At 40.7% G+C, this 19,020-nt stretch overlaps 1 protein-coding gene across 3 annotated transcripts in view; it reads right to left on the reverse strand.

Annotated features, from left to right (window-relative positions):
- Positions 1–348: 348 nt before the first annotated feature.
- The window catches only part of CBX5 (chromobox 5), a 37,241-nt gene continuing 18,569 nt past the window's right edge, over positions 349–19,020 (reverse strand). For all 3 annotated transcript variants that reach the window (XM_041736087.1, XM_041736088.1, XM_041736091.1), the window contains exons 2-5: positions 18,629–18,808; positions 14,452–14,638; positions 10,731–10,831; positions 349–8,745 (exon numbers count right to left, since the gene is read on the reverse strand). In XM_041736087.1, coding sequence (XP_041592021.1) covers positions 8,595–8,745; positions 10,731–10,831; positions 14,452–14,638; positions 18,629–18,765 — 576 coding nt within the window. In that variant the 5' untranslated portion in view covers positions 18,766–18,808 and the 3' untranslated portion in view covers positions 349–8,594. The remainder of the gene's footprint in view (positions 8,746–10,730; positions 10,832–14,451; positions 14,639–18,628; positions 18,809–19,020) is intronic.

Consider the following 19,020-nt stretch of genomic DNA (forward strand, 5'->3'; position numbering starts at 1 on the left):
ATTCTAATAACCAGGGGCTGACTCCTCTGGGTCCCGGGGTTGCTGAAGGCTAACATTTATTCTCTGAGCCACTGGCAGCAGAGAGGAGTGCAGAGACCAGGAAGGCACAGTCTGAATAGGTTAAGGGAATGGAGTAGGGAACAGGATACGTGGGGTCTTAGTCCCTAGGCTTGCGCCACCCCGTGGCAAATCAGAGACCAGCAACTGTTAGAAAAAAAGCCCTTGTTCTGGAAGGCTCGCTGCTCTTTTCTTTCAGAAAGGCATGTGTGACAACTGGCTGACATTCCAGGGACCAAACTAAGGAAGAGTGTCGGACCCAGATCTTCAAACCACCACTCAGGATCCATATTTGAAAAGCAACCATTTATTAGAACCAATACAAGAGTATGAAAAGAGGGAAAAGAGGAGGGTGGAAGAGGGGGAGAGAATGAGGTCTGCATCAATGTCAGTTGTGGAAACACATAAATTGCCTACTTTTAAACATTTACATTTAAAAGGCGAACATATATATATCACTTATCCTAAAAAAATAAAAAAATGAAAAGCCGACATGTTTGGCTGAACTAAAACCAAGAAACACAACCAAAACTCCCCCACAAACCAAAAGGTCCATAGAGAATTCAATTTCCCATTTTTCCACTTAGAAATCTGGCTACCAAGTGTGATGTGTTTTCCTACACAGGATGAGACAGTGTGGAGAGCCCAGCCTCTTGAGTCCTTCACGTCCCATCCTGTGGGACGGGGCGGCAGAGCTGCCGGGCCACGGGTGAGTCAACTCCTGGCTACCTGGCAGGAGGCAGACTGCTCTCTCCATCCCCCACAACTCCACAGGACCACCTGGCGCTGCCCGAGCTGGGTGAATAGAGCAAAGTCCACAAAGCACGGAGAACCGGAATGTGACCACAGCAAGGGGCCAGAACCTTGTGCTTTTCCATGGGTTACACGTCTAGGGCCAAGGAGAGGGAAAGGACAAAGAGCCCTGTTGGGAAGAGGAGCTGGCTAAGCCCACATCTGGGCAAATAGAAACCGTGTCCAAAGTTTTCCCAAACTGGAGGGAAAACAGGTCAAAGTCAGGTTCAGACTGTGGACACAGAAAAAGATGACAAATGAGTACAGTAAAGTCGGATGAAGCTTAAAGAGTGTTAAACATATCTCTAAAAAAATTTTTTTTCCCAAGATGGCTCTTTTTTTGGTAGGGGATGGGGAAAGTGGTTATGTTTATTGAACCAGCTGGTTCCTGTAGGGAGGCAAGAGGGGGTGCGGTGACTCAGTTGGGGGGGCGCGCGATAAAAGCAACGATATAAATTAAGCCCACTGTGTTCACTTTGCTCCCGAGACAGCTGGAGTCTGTCCCAATCCCTTGGGGAATGGGACCTTAATTCCCAACCTGCAGAGAGAAACAAGCAGTAGCATCCCTGCCTCATAGTTCCCTAATCCAATGCTCCTGGGTCTGAGACAGCCTCTCTTTGTGGATGCAAGACATAGAAAATACTAAGTGCCTTCCCCCCATAACATCCTACGTCTGGACTATTAAGACTCCAACATTCACAAAAACACTGTCAACATCTGAACTAGCAGCTTTGAGGAGGGGTGGGGGGCAGAGAACTTGCCGAGGTCACTAGTAGTTCCAACCTTGGGACAGCTCAGTGAGGACTGAAGCCTATGTCAGGCCTAGACTTTAGACTTCGGCTCAAGGCATCCTCCGTCGAGGACCCTAAAGTGTTCTACCAACTTTGATTTGCAATGCCTCACAACACCCCTGTGAGGTAGGTCAGTATCATTAACCCCATTTGACAGATGGGGAACTGAGGCATTGAAAGGAGTGACTTGCCCAAGGTCAGCCATTATGAACCAGTTGAGGAGGTTGGCACACAGTCAGCATCCACTCACGTCTTGTTTCACTCCCTAGGGCACCTTACCTCTTAAGAGCGCATTTGCTCGCTAAAGGAAGTCAGCAGGTACGCTTCACTCTGCAAACTAGATGAACTTAGCCAACCCACAACTATTAACAGAGGGCCCATTCTTTATCCGGCATAACGCAATGAACCTTGGAGACACAAACTGCTTCTGAAAGTCATGTGTTAGTGATGTTTTGCAAATAAAATTACATTTTAAGCATTAAGGGCATGATTCTTTTGTAAAGAAATACACACTTTCTCTTAAAGAGGTTAAAGTTCTATACTGAGTAACCCCTATCCCTAAATCCTAAGACCCAAGAGCAAGACCTCATTCGAACAAGAACGCAAGAACCCTATCCCCAGGGCCAGTCTCGGTGGTGTCCCGAGATGCAAGGCCGGGGGAGGGGGCGCAGGCCTAGCAGCAGCAGTGGCACCAATGGGAGACACTCTCCCCAGGCTAAGCCAGGCCAGGTGGCAGGACGCGGCCCCCTCCTGCTGCCGCTCATCCCTCCCCTCAATGCCCACAAGGCAGCATCTTTCCAACCATTCTGCACCAGTCTAACTTCAGGAGTTGCCAGGATCTTCATGAATGGCTCTCGAGATTAAGGATACAAATGGTGACCCCTCCTTTTCCATTCAGAGAGGGGAATGAAGTGTTCTCTAGGACTAGCTGTAAGACTCTTGTAATATTCTTTAATACCCTGACAGGAGCGTAACTCTTTGATGAAAGCTTGAAAGAAAGAAAACCTTCCCCCCTCTCTGGACTTACAACTGGATTCTGGTGGTAATCATTATGACCCTTATCCTAAAACTAGGGGAAAAAAACTAAAACCACAGTCAGCCCTAGTTTAGAATCAAATTCTAAAGCTACTAGAAACTGTAAAACACAGACTTTAAAAGTGCTGTGACATGACTGAACTCTATCTTCTTGGGTCTCCTTGAAGACTCTCCAGGCAGAAAGCCCCTCTTTTCCTCTGCACCCCCTTGCAATAGCCAGAGCAGCAGGACTCTCCATACATCAGAAGCTCAAAGAATGATCTACCAACACACGGTATAATGTCCACCAGGGATGCTCTCATTCCAGGAAGGACCAACCATCACAAGACCTAAATATTAACCTTTTTCCATTGATTGCTGATCACACTGGACAAGCCTGGGTGATGATAATGTTCAAGACATTAAAATGACAGTTTAGTCTGTTTGGAATTCCTCAAAAAGTGTGATGAACTGGCCACCGGCACCTAGGATCAACTATGAGGGTCACACCTGCCAATGCCAAGGGACATCGCTCGCCCGCTCTCACACACACAAACAGAATGGCAAGATAAAAAGTTCACTGCATTCAATTTAGCCTAATTTCTTGATAATAGTTTCCTATTAGATTTTCCGATTAATACTGATGGCTCTTACCTAGGCTGTGATAATTAGGTTTTGATCTATTGTGACATTAATGATCACAATCAGTTGACTTGGAAATTGTCTTAATTAATGGCTCTTCCCTCCTCAGCTGCCTCCAGTGCAGGTTCTGTCCCCTGCCCTCACCACCTTGTTTTAACTCTTTCCTACTGATCCCAGAGACAAACAGCATTGGAGGACCACTTCCCGTAAGCCAAGATTTCTAACTATTTTAAAACAGTTCTCTGACGGAAGAACAATATGAGATGATGAGGATCAGGATGAGAAGAGAACATGCTGTCGAGGCATAGAAAAAAATTCCATGTTAGGAAACAATCAAAGTCAAGCATGATGTGAGAGTGGCAATGACAAGCCGAAGTAACTTCTAAAAAGACAAGATGAGGTAGTTTAAAATTCAAGAAATCCAGCGCAAGCACAAAGAAATTAGAATTATTTTTATGAAGCTATCCAAAGAACCTTCACATTTCAATTTTCCAGAACACTTACTCTTCATTCCTGGGAATTCTGACTTCTGAAGTTAGTCAACTCTCAATGATCCAGACAGAGAAAAGTACCTTTTTCTTGTAGTTACACAGTTCAGAATTAAGACATTTCTTAGACCGTTTCTTACTTAGCAGGGCTAAGGCCTCACCCTTGCAGATTAAATCTGCAACTCCAGGTATGTGCGCTTCCTAGAGAGGTTACCACATAATTGACACACGTCTGCTTAGAAATCACCACGCTGCAGTGTTGAATGAAACTACACTGCACACAGTAGACGCTCATGTGTTAACAGGTGTGCCCGACGCCTTCTTTTTAGCAAACCTCTCGTCATTGAAAAGTATGTCCTTGTTTTAAACTTAAAGCCAACCTCACGATAATTCTTCCAAAAGTGATGAGAAACTGAAAAAGGTGTGAGCGACTCTGATAAAATGTCCGTGAGGAATAAACGTCACAGAACCCATAGTAATGTAACAACACAAAGGTGGGTCTGCAACATAGATAATACATTCCACAAGCAAGGATGAACTAGACCATAAGTACTTTGGCAAAGAGCCCAAAACAGGGATCAACACGAGGGGCTTCTCAATCCACACTCATCAATCCCCACTCACCTGTTGTTTTCTCTCTCAGCAACAGCACGGCTAACCAACCTTCAGCTATCCTTATTTTCTGGAATAAAACAAGCCCTCGTTGTAGTCCACCTATGGCCAGTTAGCTAAGTTCATCCAAGGTCACAGGTCTATCCCCCTATGAACCATCACCCACCTACTGTCCCCAAATCAGAAATGTGTACCTATTTGTAGCACTTATTACATTGCACTATTAACACTCAGTTCATCCCACAACAGTATGAAAGTTCTTTGAAATCAGAAGAGTGTATCTTCTTGAACCGTGTACCCCTAAGGCCAAAAAAATGCTTGTGGAATAAAATGAGTGCTGCTGCACACTAATATGGTTGGAACATGCACAGCTCAATATAAATCCACTACTATTAATTGGATGAGAACACTGAATTCTAAGCATATCATGTACCCCTGGGTGCAAGGCTGGTGACAACTGTTTTTGAAAATATAACTTTTATGATTAGTGATAAAGCCAGCATGAAACTAGAATACACTGGATCCAAACCATTCCTCTTTCCACCTTGCCACAGGTAGGCTTGCTTGGCGGTCTGATTACAAAGGTACAGACTTCCACACTATAACTTTTAATCCAAAAACCTAAACCAAAAGGATAGAAGTATGGATGCAAAATGAGCTTTTCCTTTGACCTCATTTGTGAGGAATAACTTCCACATTTCTAATCTAATGACTTAACCATGCTTGTGGTTCTCATGTCATTGGAAAGCAGTATTTTATTTTAGGTCCTCAAACTCAAATCCTGAGGGCAAAGACAACTGCTCCCCAGCCCAGACACAAGATAGATCCCTCTGACCCCTTACTGTACCTTAGGTGAGCTGGACCAAACACAGATCCAACAAAATCACAAGATGAAAATCCCAAGCACCTTCCCAAAAGCCCTAGGCTCTGACCTGAACAGAAGGATAATGGACTGCAGGACAGCTACAGAACAGGAACAAAGAGAGTTAAGAAGAACCTAACTGCCCTAGCTACGGAAACAGGACTAACTAACCTTTCATCACCAACAAAAAGCAGTACACGGCCATGGCTGGGGGACAGCCAAGGACCGCCTAGATTCATATTAAGGAACACCAGAGGCCCAAGCGCTTCCTTGAACAGACCAAAACTGGACTGTGGGAGGAAAAATGATATGGCTCTCTCCAGGTTAAAAACAGGGGCTTCCATCAAGGCTGATGTTCCTAACAGCTAATCCTAACAGGAGGGCTTTGGCCCAGTGCAGAGCTCAGAAAAGCAGCTACACTGACCTTGGTCAACTTTGCCGGGCAGGGCTCTGTGGCAGGGCTCTGTTACCTACGGTGGAAAGTGAGATCCTTGAATGGTGATTACTAAAAGAAATTCAGCATTAGAAAGATGTTTTGAAAGAAGACTACGTAAAAACAGGGAAAGCATGCTTGAGCACCGGAGACCTAGATGTTTAGGAGTGCTTATTTAGCCCAGGGCTACTAACTCTTCTGAGGAGAAAGCTCCATGAAAATAGGTTTCCTTCTGAGGCTGCAATTCTGCAAGGGCCAGGATAGCTACTCAGCACTAACAAATGCCAGAGGCACAGGCCAGTATGTGGTTTCCTTTTGCTGAGGGCTCAAGTCAGAATTCTGGCCTCTGGCTCCCTACATTCCTATAGAATGTAGGAATTCCTATAGAATGTGGGTAGGCAGGGAGAAAACAACAATTGTTCTGGCAGCATTCAGTACAAGACCATGATTCAATAAACTGTGAACAGAAAAGATGGAGTGAAGAGTAAGGTATTAAACAGCTGATGAGTAGTAGATGGTAATTCCTTTGTTAAAAGAAAATCAGATTTTGATAAATGTCTTATATATCACCTATAACCATGGCAACCACGTGCCCCAGGTTTCTCAGAACCAATCTCAGCATAAACTAATTCTTCTGTGTTCTTTGTCCACATGTTGATTTTGGTCTGAAAAATAGTCTCACTGTAGTTTATAGGCCCACTGCTCCTGGGAGACACACACCGGCTCCATGGATAAGCTGTCATTTTCTCCACCTGCAAATCAACAGGCCCAGATCCCCTCCTCAGGGGCTCTGGCCTACTTCTGGCTTATTCTTGTCTACCCTAATTATATCCTTGGCTACTTGTATGACAAATCCGTTTCCTGACCATCCTTTCTTTCTTTCAGATGCCCATCAGATTAAGTACTAATCAACTGTCAATTATCTAGGCCTTGAATTCTTCCAGAGTAAAGAAAGAGATAAAAACTCCTACCCACTTGAGGTATGGGTTAGGAGTTCTCACCCAATCACATTACCATTCAGAAGGATTTTCCTGGATGACTTAAACCAAAAGCTTCATTGTTCCAGTCTGTCATGTCACTGCAGCAACAGCTGTCTTCTCAACTGTGCAGTATAATTTTTGACATAATTTATACAAGCACACAGAATTCAATCAGCAGCTGAGCAGGAAAGCAATGGTAACAAATGCTATGAATGGGTATATGATTTGCATATTATTCAGCTCATCTGTGGACTGGAGCAATCTATCCATTCCCCTGATTACTCTGAATAATCTAGAAATAGTTGAATGCTCCTGGCCAGACAGCTATATGTTTTAAAAATCAAAAGCACAACAAAAACCACCTCAGTGGCTAGTGAACTCTAGAGTTAAGGCTATTTCAAGCATTTATTCTTAATTCCTCAGCTTTGGACTGGGACACAGAGGCTCATGACCCTGCTATTTCCTTACTCTTTAGTCTTGATTCTCTAGCCCCCTCGTCAACTAAAAGGAAATGGCTAAAGAGAAGTAGGGCATTTCTTGGGGTCACGGATGGAAACAGAAGATCAGATAATGATCTCTCAATACAATGGCAAAGCAGGAGAAAGCCAAAAGGGAAATATTCTGAATAGGGACAAAAGGTTGTGTCAACATGCTAATGCCAGGGTCTGTATCTCTGAGGTGATAGTCTTCCACAAAAATGTATTTTGAAAAATAAAATACAACTGTGAGTTTGAGGGTGGAAAAAGGGAAGAGCAATAATACTTTGGAGCCTCTTGGTGGCAAATCCAGGAGTCAACAAAGCAGAAAATTTATGACTATAAATGCTATGAATACTTAAAATTGATACTGCGGCCAAGGGCTCCCCTCCAAGAATTCCCCACTGAAAATAATGGCATGGAGGGGAAACTTGGGTCCACTGAGAAGTGAGGGTCAGGTCTGAAGCCTCTTTGGTACCAGGAATGCTTTGGGAGGCCACAAAAGCTGGCAGGGCAGGAGGGTGCCTAGCACCTTGGCACAAGCAAGCACCAGGCAGTCACTCACACCTACATAAATATAGAGTCCAAATGTGAGGGATGGAAAGAAAAAATTCATATATACCATATGTGATCATAAAGACAACTGTATCCTACCCCATCATCCTCATGTACGAATAGCTAAAAAATCTCCGCAGTTCATAATCTTGTCATTTTATGACAGACTATACCACCTTGCAGAAGCAGAATCAGGGATTGCTAACAAACAAGGCCAAAAGTCCTGGGGCTAAGAGCGCCTTAACAAATATGAGTGTAAAATTTCAAGTCCTCCAAGGGATGGAGCTATTCTGGGAGGATGAGTGGGGATAAACAACAGAGGGTGGCCCAGAGGACCACACCAGGAACCCTGTATTCTACTGGGTAGAGCTGAATGAGGTTGGGAAAGCCCCAACAGGTAGGCAGTTGCTATTGGCTTTTTTAAAAGATGGGAACATCTTTTCCATCCCAACATCTCAAAACAAAAGCTAACTGGTCATCAACATGTTCTAAGAACCAAAGCAAGAAACCAAAATTCATCATCATTTCAACAAAATCCCCCAATCTAAAAAGGAACCAACCCTGAAAAGATCAAGACTCTAAGGTGATTAAAAAGTTAAAACTCATCTTGAGGTCACAGGGGAGCAGAAGGAAGAGATCAGGGCAAAGGAAAAAAGTGTGGGAATTACACACAGTATGTAAATGCCTGGTCTTCACAGAGAGACACTTATCATGAATCAGACCATCACTTATGTTACAAGAGAACCAATACCAACATTTCTCCTGTGGAGCACAGTGATAAGCACATTTTTTATGGATGTGTTTAGGATAGAAGGGGGTGGGCAGAAGGAAGAGGAGGCAGGGAGGTGAATGTATTATATACAAAGAGAAATGACAGAGACCACCCCCTCCTTTAGCTCTTTGCTGTTTCTTTCTCTTTGTTTTCCGCATCCTCAGGATATGCATGCCATGTCAGTCTCTCTTCATAAAATGCTATCACAATCTGTGGACATTTTACATTAGCTTCTTTTGCAAGAACCAGGTCTGCTTCATCTGTGTCTTTCCTGGAGAGAGAAAATATGAGACTTAGAAGGAGAGGAAGTAAGAGTGAGAGAGAATCTATCTAAACCAAGGTTTAGGGGATCCCTGAGTGGCTGAGCGGTTTAGCACCTGCCTTCGGCCCAGGGCGTGATCCTGGAGTTAGGGGATTGAGTCCCACATCAGGCTCCCTGCGTGGAGCCTGCTTCTCCCTCTGCCTGTGTCTCTGCCTCTCTCTCTGTGTGTCTTTCATGAATAAATAAAATATTAAAAATAAATACACCAAGGTTTATATTATATGGATTTAACCAACTTGATTTCCTCCTCTCCATCTCGATTTCAAGGTGAGGACGACCCTAACAGCTCCGTATTTTCAAGGAGAAATTCAAGTAAATAAATTATCAGTGAGTAATCATTTAACTGCTGCTACATCAGACAGAAGTGGAAGTCTTCAGCTAGAACTTAGATGGAAAACATAGCAGGCTTAATCAAAAGGCTGAAAATGAAGTTATATAAATTTTGCTCCTATAATTTTGATTTATATGTATTGAGTGAACATGATCAAATCTGCATTCAGTCCTATTGATGATGCACAGAATGATCAATCCAGTTTCTGGATCATCTCAGTGAAAGGGTTAACCTTTCTCATCTTGTGGCCTTTTAAACACTCACTATCCTTTTGGTGAGAACTATGGACTAGAATAGTAAGAAAACAGAAATTTAAGTCTGCAACAGTACTTATACAAGGAAGAATAAGAGAATGTAAAATCCAGTCACTAAAATGAAATGTAGGAATTAGCTGCAAATTTCAATTGTCCAAGTTACAAGAGCTCTACCAACGTGTATAAATAAAATTTTAGCCCTGGGTGGCTCAGTGGTTTAGCGCCTGCCTTCAGTCCAGGGAGTGATCCCAGAGTCCTGGGATCGAGTCCCACATCGGGCTCCCTGCAGGGAGCCTGCTTCTCCCTCTGCCTGCGTCTCTGCCTCTGCCTGCGTCTCTGCCTCTCCCTGTGTCTCTTGTGAATAAATAAAACATACATACATACATACAAACATAAATAAATAAAAATCTAGCAAGTCCCTCAACCAACACTCCAAATGGAGAAAGTATTATGGGTGAGGAAAGGAGGGGAAAACACACAGCTCAGAGCAGACACTCAAATTTGGACTGTGATGGGGAAAAAAAGCTAGTTAATGTATGATTATAAATCATACGTAACACATATGGCTGAGTGGGGAAAATAGTCAATACAGTTCCTTACTTCTGACAGAGTATAATGATTCTTCAAATCTAGGCTTCTGGGTAATTTACCAGCAAAATTTCGATCAGATAAAATATTAAACCTTTTGATTCTACAACTTCAAGGTAAATAAGCTTCCTCAGTGGCAATGCAGCATGAAGCCTCTCTTTAGAAACCAAACTTAAATCACAAGCCCAGAACACTGGAAACAGAGAGGTAGTGAGGGCCACACCATAAATCACCCTGTCTTTACGAAACCAAATTGAGGGGAAGTAACTACACTTTCCTCTAAGAGACACTCCCTCCACCGAATGAAATAACTTATGCTTATTTACGCTTTGGCTAGTATTAGTAAATGCTTTCTGTTGAGATTATTTTTCGCTTTTAGACATTATTCAGTTGTTTTGATCCTTTGTGATGCCAGAAAGCCTCACTCAACTCCTATCTCATGGCCACAGGCTCATGGTCTAACGGTAAATGATTCAGAACTGTGTAAATAAATGGTTAGGTCATGTCTATACATTTCCTGCCTCAAAGCTACCTTAGGTATTTGGGCTAAAATAATTTGGCTTAATACCAAGGCTTGAGAATGTCTTAAATCCACTCCCAACTGTAATTTCCATTAATACTAATGGGTGATATAAACCAAAGATTCTTGACAATCAAAATTCTTAGTCGGGATATACTCTGCCTTCCTTCCCTATCTTCTATACAAATTCAAGCCACTGGCAAAGAAACACAACTGTACAGTGAAGCCCAATCTCTCTCACCATTTCATTAGGAACATTAAATCACCACAGGAATCTGTCGCCCCAATGATCTTTTCTGGTTCCAGTCCTCTCTCAAAGCCCCGAGCGATATCATTGCTCTGCTATAAATAGAAGATAAAGAAAAGGTTACAGTCTGGAGAAGAGTTAAAAAAAAAAAAAAAAAAAAGTTTCACAGCTCAACAAAGCCCAACCTAAGTTCATTTTTGTCACAAATTCAAAGAATTCTTAGAACTTAAGAAATACAATACTGGGCCAGCCAGTGACAATGACGCCAAGAAGTATTTTTGTTAGATGCAGTTGTCCTTCCACTACACTTCCACAGGATTATAAGCAGCCCCTAAAACTCTTTCATATCCCTTAAGATATTCTGGAGGCATCACCTAGGAACTCATCTAACCTTCTAATCTAATCTCCTTGATATTATGAATTGACTACTTCTCAATTGTTGCTTCCGAGATGATAAACAAGTCCATGCTTACCCGAACTAAACCCTTTTTCATTTTATAAACTCAAACGTACCACTTCTCCATCTTAATTTTTTAGACATTTAGTTTACCTTAACACTGACCAATATTTTTAATATTTTTCACAGTCGTTTATATTTATGAAAGAACAGAGATAAGAATGATTCAAGGCAGTATCATAAAATAGCAAATTTCTTTCAGAGCTCACATACTGCACAATACCCACACACTTGGAGAAGAGGCCCTGGTCTGTGCCTAACCCCTCCTGATATGCATGAGTTGTTAGCACTAGAAAACAGAACTGGAGAGTGATTTAAAACAAACCAGTAATTTTCTAGGAGATTATTCAAACTTGGTCAAAATGCAATCATGCAATCAAGACAAGGAGCACAGAGTCCTATTCAGGTGTGATGGCACTGATGAGAGCAAAACAGTGAAATTTTAGACAAACCAGGTAATTTTAAAAACCTTATTATGGAAGATAATGCAAGCTTATCTAGTGGCAACATAAAAAAGATTTAAAAAGACTGCCCAAATGAACCAGATCTCTGGTATCTGATTTTCATAATAAAATCTCTTTGATCTGACATTTACTCTGCCCGTTTTTTTGAGAGAGAGATACAAAGTATTCAGGATCCAGGTGGTCCCCAAAGATACCAAAACCAACACTGGGAAGGAAATTCCATGCACGGATCAGGGGAGATACTGACTTAAAAACACTGCCTCTTTTGGGGGCGCTTAAGGGGAGGAGGTTCCCAGATGTGCACACAGCTGCTCACAGCTGGAATGCTGGCACACAAACTGAGTTGTAAATCATAGCTGGCGGCTGAAAACAGTTTGCCACATAGAGAGGGAAGGAAAGAAAAATGTTCAAGCTGCTGAAAAGGAGCCGAGGCGAGGAAAATGCTAAAATCATCACACAGGCAGTAATCTTAAATCAGGCATAATGCCGACTAACAAATTTCTTCTGCAGTGGTCTAAAGAAAGAAACGCAATCCCCTCCTGTACCTTTAAAACATACAATCACCTATCTTCCTGGCTGCCTACCTGACAGCCGCCAGCACTGCTGAGAATGCTGTCAGGGACCCCAGATGAACATTACAAGGGACGTGTGGGGGTTGTTTTCAAGGTCAGCAGCATCAGAACCTGGCCCAGGAAAGAAACTCTCTATGCCGGCCAGTAGGTCTAAGCCAGACTGCTCCTTTTTGAAAGGAGAGAAACCCTAGGTTGAGGAAATACACACCGTATGTCACAAATGGCTAGTCCCAAGTCTTCTGCTATGCTGTTTTTTGGTCTCTTTACTTAGCTAGAAAATGAATCAAACAACAAAAGCCAGAATACAAAGGACTAATAAAAAAGAAAGAGGAAACCAGGTCTTAGCTCCTTAGAGAAGAGAAGGCATTCTCAAATTCCTTATCAGTACAGTATATCATAATGATATACATACCTCACCAAAACAAAGTAGTTTTAAAAATATGGTTGCAAAAAATAAAATTAACCAGGGAAACAAAGAGATAGACACAAACCTAGAGTGCACTTTCACTTTTAGCCTCCAATCTTTCACTCTTATTTCAATTCTTTTTGGAAAGCTGATCTCCCATTTTCTCTATCACTTGTGTAAGTCTTTTAAAATACTGATGTCTAGGGTCCAACCCAGAGAAGTCTGAATTTAACTAGTCTGAGGTGTATCTTGGGTACTTGGTCTTTTTTTTTTTTTTTTTTTTAAGCCCCTCACCCACCCCTAGTAATTCTAATGTACAGCTAGGGCTGAGAACTAATGTTCTAGAAAGATGGGTATCAAGTAGAATGAAGATAAATAGAGATGCTTATGGTAGGGACACTAGAAAATTCTGAAGTGGACTTATGCTTTTATTTTATTAAATGTTAAGGGTATGATACATCCTTCATCACAAAAGGCTTCATAACCTTGAAATAAATGAAAGGATTGGAAGCTGGGGGGGTGGGTAATATGTGTGTCTGTGTGTGTGTACAGATGGAAAATATACACATGAAAAAAAGAGAAGCAGGAACAGGGTTTATGCTAGTTATTGAGAGCTAAAGATCAGAAGAATTAAAGTAACTAAATCAAACCAAACTTTCATAAATACACGTTTTAAACTTAACAATAGGGATGCCTGGGTGGCTTAGCAGTTGAGCGTCTGCCTTCAGCTCAGGGCATGATCCTGGGTCTAGGGATCAAGTCCCACAGCAGGTTCCCCGTAGGGAGTCTGCTTCTCCCTCTGCCTGTGTCTCTGCCTCTCTTTCTGCCTCTCATGAATAAATAAATAAAGTATTAAAAAAAATAAACTGAACAATTAAAAAAAAGATGAAAATTATTTGGAGTATGTAGAAATAATAGACTCAAAAGAGAATATACATGCCACTGAACTGTACAACTTAAAATGGTTAATTGCGTCTAGGCGCAGTCAGTTGAGCATCTTGGTTTCAGCTCAGGTTGTGATCTCAGGGTCTTGAGATCAAGCTCCAGGTCAGGCTCCCTGTTCAGCAGAGTCTGCTTGTGATTCTCTCCCTTCTCCCTCTGCCCTTCTCCAACAATGTATGCATACGTGCTCACTCTCTCTCAAATAAATCCTTAATAATAAAATGAAATGGTTTATCGCATGCTATGTGAATTTCACTTCAATTTAAAAAAGAGAATTTTAAAGTTTGAAAAGAAGTGCTATCTTTGAAACAAAAAAATCAGTAAATAATTTATTTTTTACTTTTTTAAAAAAAGATTGTATTTATTTATACATGAGAGACACAGAGAGAGAGAGGCAGAGACACAGAGGGAGAAGCAGGCTCCCTGCAGAGAGCCCAATGTGGGACTCGATCCCAGGATTCCAGGATCATGCCCTGGACCAAAGCAGACGCTCAACCGCTGAGCCATCCAGCCGTCCCATTAGTAAACACTTTAAAGCCCCTTTTCTACACTTAAAAACTTCACCAAGTCCCTCCCTCGCTCACTAAGATAACTTTGCCTATTTATGGAGAAGACAGGAAGTGGTTACCTGTTTTACAGGGATTTAATTTTGCCACTCTACTACAATTCAGTGGAATATATAGTATATTTCTCAATCAGCCAGGAGAGGGAGCTGTAGTTAATCAACCTACCTCCTTGGAAGCTCTTTTGTTCAACAATTTACCTTGCAAGCCACCGTTAGAACAGAAACCACCAAAATACTGCTTAGGAGGTTGGGGAGGTGGGGAAGAGGCAAAACAAATGTTTGTGGGGAAAAAGGGGGAAAGAAGCTTACCTCTCTCTTTTTTTTGGATTTGATATCATCAGCATTGTTCGAGAAATTGGATTTCCTCTTGTTACTTTCTGATTTCTCCCTGGGTTTGTTATTTTCACCCTCCTTCATCTTCTTATACTTTTTCATAAACTCAGAAATTAGCTCAGGACAATCCAAATTTTTCTCGGGTTCCCAAGTATTGTGCTCCCTGGGCACAAAGAATGGGGTGGGGGGGAAGGAAAAGAATGAGGGGGGAAAAATCCAGTGCTTTCTTTCAAAGAAGACAAGTAGGCAAAAAGAAATAAGCCTTACACTTAAGAGATAACAAATTTGACCTTAGGAATCTATCTAAGAGAAATGAAAAAAATACATATCCACAAAGAAACTTGCACACAAGTACTCAGAGCAGCATTTTAATAGCTAAAGACAGAAAACAATTCAAATGCCCATCAACTTGTGAATGGATGAATAAATGTGGTGTATCTATACAGGAGAATACTATTCAGCAAAAAAGGGAACACAATACTAATTAATACATGTCACAACATGAAAGAATCTCAAAAATAATATGCTAAAAACCAGATGCAAAAGACCATATATTGTCTGATTCCATTTATATGAAATGTAAGAAAGACACATTTAGAGACAAAAAGCAGACCAGTGGTTTGTTGGGTTTGGGATTAAATACAGATGAGCTCAAGAGAATCTGGGGAAATTATGGAAATATTCTAAAACTGGAATGTGGATTATAATGGTTGACAACTCTATGAATTTACTAAAATTCACTGAATGAATTTACTAAAATTCAACAAATGAATTTTATGGTATGTAAATTACACCTCAATCAAGTTTTCTGAAACTCAAAATAGGAATTCTGCTTTATAAAATAATGTGATTTCATACATATAATCATCTATGCAAATCCTGAGGAAAGAATACATAATAAATTGTGCACTCCCAGTTTTCACTATCTTAAGCATGTTACTTATATTTTGAAAAAATGTCAATAAATTTTTGGAGGACTGGAAGTAATTATTAAGAAAAAAGGTAGTCGTAAGGGCTTAAATCATTAGAATATAGGCAAAATGTTAAAAAGACGACCCAGAAGTGGGGCTTCAATGCTGTGGATTCAAGTCTACTGTTACTAGTCAAAATATGTTTTCATATTAATTAAAAAAACCCAGGCTGAATAAACGAGTCTAATTAAGCTTGGATCAAGGGAGTCCTATTATGAGGAAAACAGTTATTATTCACAAAGTTGTTGTCTATTCCTGGCATGGGGTTTAGAAAACCAAACCACCAACTACATCATAAACTTATGCAACCGAAGCATGAAATGTACCTAACATGGGAAAAATCAGACCAGGAATGCTCTTCAGTCCTAGCCAGTGGCAAAAGTTCTTTTGGTTATTTGGTAATGGACTAATTTATATTAAAGTACATCTGAAAATATGTCATATAAATGGTTTCTACAATCCTTTCATAGACTTGAGAAAAAATTATTTCATGTATGCACTATCCATTTTAAAAATTTTGTTTTTTAAACAAGGTATCTTTAGATGGGCATGGTTTGAACACACACCATAATAACCTGACTCAAATAAAAAGTAGAATAATGGAAAAATCTGATTTTACTCTAGATTTAAAACTTTCTGCAAAAAGAGCTTGAGAATGAGACAAAATTTATACTGAAATAATCTGAGCTAAAACTAGAAAATGCTTGCCTTCATAGCTCTTCTTTCAGCAAGACAGAAAAAAACAACAACAAAAGAAAAAACCCCACCTCATACAGTAACTTTCCCCCAAATCCACAAACCATATAGTTTACTATCCCAGAAGAAATTAAGACACCAAAAGCAAGAGGCTTGCCAACACTGTAAAACACAAGCAAGCAGACATTGGGGGGGGCGGGGGGTCTCAAATGATAAGGAAAGCCAGTACTATAATGGCTTTATCTCTTTTCCTACCATATTAGTATGGCTGCTTTTACAATCAATTTTTACCCAAAAGATAGCATGGTATAATTTTAAAAGAGCCTGGGAATTAGGGCCAAAAAAATCTGATACTAGATCCTTGTGCCAGCACTTACCAGTTATGCTATCTTCAGCAAATAGCTTTGTTAAACCTCCTCATCTGTACATTCAAAATACCTCTAAAGGCTGTTATGAGAATTAAAGAGAATCCATGAGGTAGAAGAATCTGATCACTGCCTAGCAAGCAGCAGGTACAATGCTAATGGGGCAAAATTCGTTCCAGTCTGTAATGAATTCCCGGGCATTTCCGACAAAGTAAGGACAAGTGCTTTTAATTCATCTGCCCCAAACTTTCTTTCCCTCTTTAATCAATGTAAGTTACCAGTTACTGTAACTCAAATACAGATACAGTCCTAAGTATCTTCAAAATGACCAACAACTTCCAATGGTAATTCAATGGGCCCAATAAACATCCTTAAAACCTTTTGGTGTTATTTTAAATTCTTATTTCTAGGTCTCTCAAACTCGTAATTTCTCATCTCTAAAGAATGCCGTGATACGATTCCTCTTTGGAATATAAAGGGCATATTCTGATTGCTGTGCTACCCATATTTAGTGCTGTGTGCTAGAGATGCTAAGTATCCTGTAGTGCATGGACTATCTCATCTAAAATGTCAAAAGTGCTCCAAATGAGAAACGTTGATTTCCGTAATGAAAGAACTTTATGTTCCAAAGGCTCCTGATTCAGACCTTTGTCCAAAGGTACTATCAACACTTGAACCTTTTACTACATTTAATAAGTCCTATACTTTAAAGCTGTGATATTCAATATGTTAACATATTGTGATTTCATATTGTGTGGCTACTGAACACTTGAAATGTGACTACTATGAACTGAGATGTGCTATAAAATGTAAAATATACATGAGATTTCTAAGATATTAAAAAAAGATATCTTAATTTTATATTGGTTAATGTTAAAACAGCACTTTGATATACTGTGTTAGATAAATTAAAATTAATTTCACTTTTCTTTAATGTGGCCAACAAAAATGTAGAATTATAGACATGCTTTGCATTATATTTCTATTGCACAGCCACTCCAAGAAGCCTACAACAGTTTCTACCACTGCACTAGGATTCTAGAAAATCCATTCTTTGTTATCAGGCATCCTGGGAAGATAATTAATCAGAAATTGAGGCAAAATGTCTAATGATTACACAGATTTCACCTTTCAAATTACCTCTTCTGTGCTTCAATGTGTCTAGTTCTATTTACTCCAAGGAAAAAGAATAATCACCTCTAGCACTTCAGCATAAAGCCAGTTACTTCCTAAGAGACATTCTAGTCAATACTCAGTATCATTCTTAAAGCTGACTTTTAAAAAACGGGTTTCTGAGGTTTTCAAAAACAAAAACAAAAAGCTAGACTATCTTAGTGTTGACTGCAGAAACTAGGTTGTGTGTATCTCAGTGTTTACTCAATTTCTTTTGCCTCGGCTGTAGATTTGAAATTAAAAAAATAAATACTAGGGGGAAAAATGTGGCCTCAGATTTAAGTTTCTCATTAAGATGAGTCCTTCATCCTAGGTCACTTGTAAGATCCAAAGATCATTTTAGAGAGGTATAGGCTATGGAATAGACAACTTCTGCTTAAATGTATATAATTTTAGCTTAGTTATATGCAAAAGAATATTAACAGTAAAAGTTTATGCTTTTAAAGATTTTGTTTTTAAGTAATCTCCACCCAACGTAGGTCTCCAACTCACAACCCGGACATCAAGAGTCACATGCTATACTGACTGGGCCAGCCAGGTGCTCCAGTAACAGTTTATACTTACACTAAGCTTACCTGTCAGGCTCTACATATACCCAACATCTCTATGACAAGTACCATTTCCTATTCCTGTTTTTTTGAGGAGGAAAAAGATGAAGGAACTAAACCAAGGTCACCCAGATCACAAGTGGTGGAACAAAATCCGGACCTAGGCAATCTGGCTCCACGTCTATGCACCTAGCCAATTCATTATACTCTCTCTCAAAAGCGTTATCATTAAAACACCAGCTCCAAGGGAGAGGAGACTCTTTAATTTATTGCTACGTCTTCAAACTCTCAGGAGGAGTGCAAGTGAGGAGAGAAAAAGACAAAGACGGCAGTGGCTCATGGGGAAGGAAAAAAGGTGTCCACCTCTACAGAGTCCTAAGGCCTAAAAGAAGGCACTTACTCAGAAAAGCCTTTCCACTTCAGTAGATATTCCACTTGCCCCTTAACTACACGCCTGTCTAGCACCTTCTCCACGACATACTCCTCCTCATCCTCTGAAGAAGAACTGTCAGCTGTCCGCTTGGTTTTCTTTCCCATGTCGCAAGCTGTTCCACCTGAAGGAACTAAGGCCACCGGGTTCCTGCAAATAGGAAGGACAGTATGGTCAGAATCCATGCAAGAAGTTAAAACTCTGTCTCTTCTTGATGGAATGCAGGGGGTATAACACAAAGTTGCCATGTACCCTTCTCTTGGGTCTTGATGCATTCTAGATGAGTCCTAAGAATATAAGCAAAAAATGGGTCAATCACCACTTTCCCAACCACAACTTTCTTATCAGCTCACAAGGCCAAC

Source organism: Vulpes lagopus, chromosome 21 (assembly GCF_018345385.1).
Source record: "Vulpes lagopus strain Blue_001 chromosome 21, ASM1834538v1, whole genome shotgun sequence".
Classification (NCBI taxonomy): Eukaryota; Metazoa; Chordata; class Mammalia; order Carnivora; family Canidae; genus Vulpes; species Vulpes lagopus.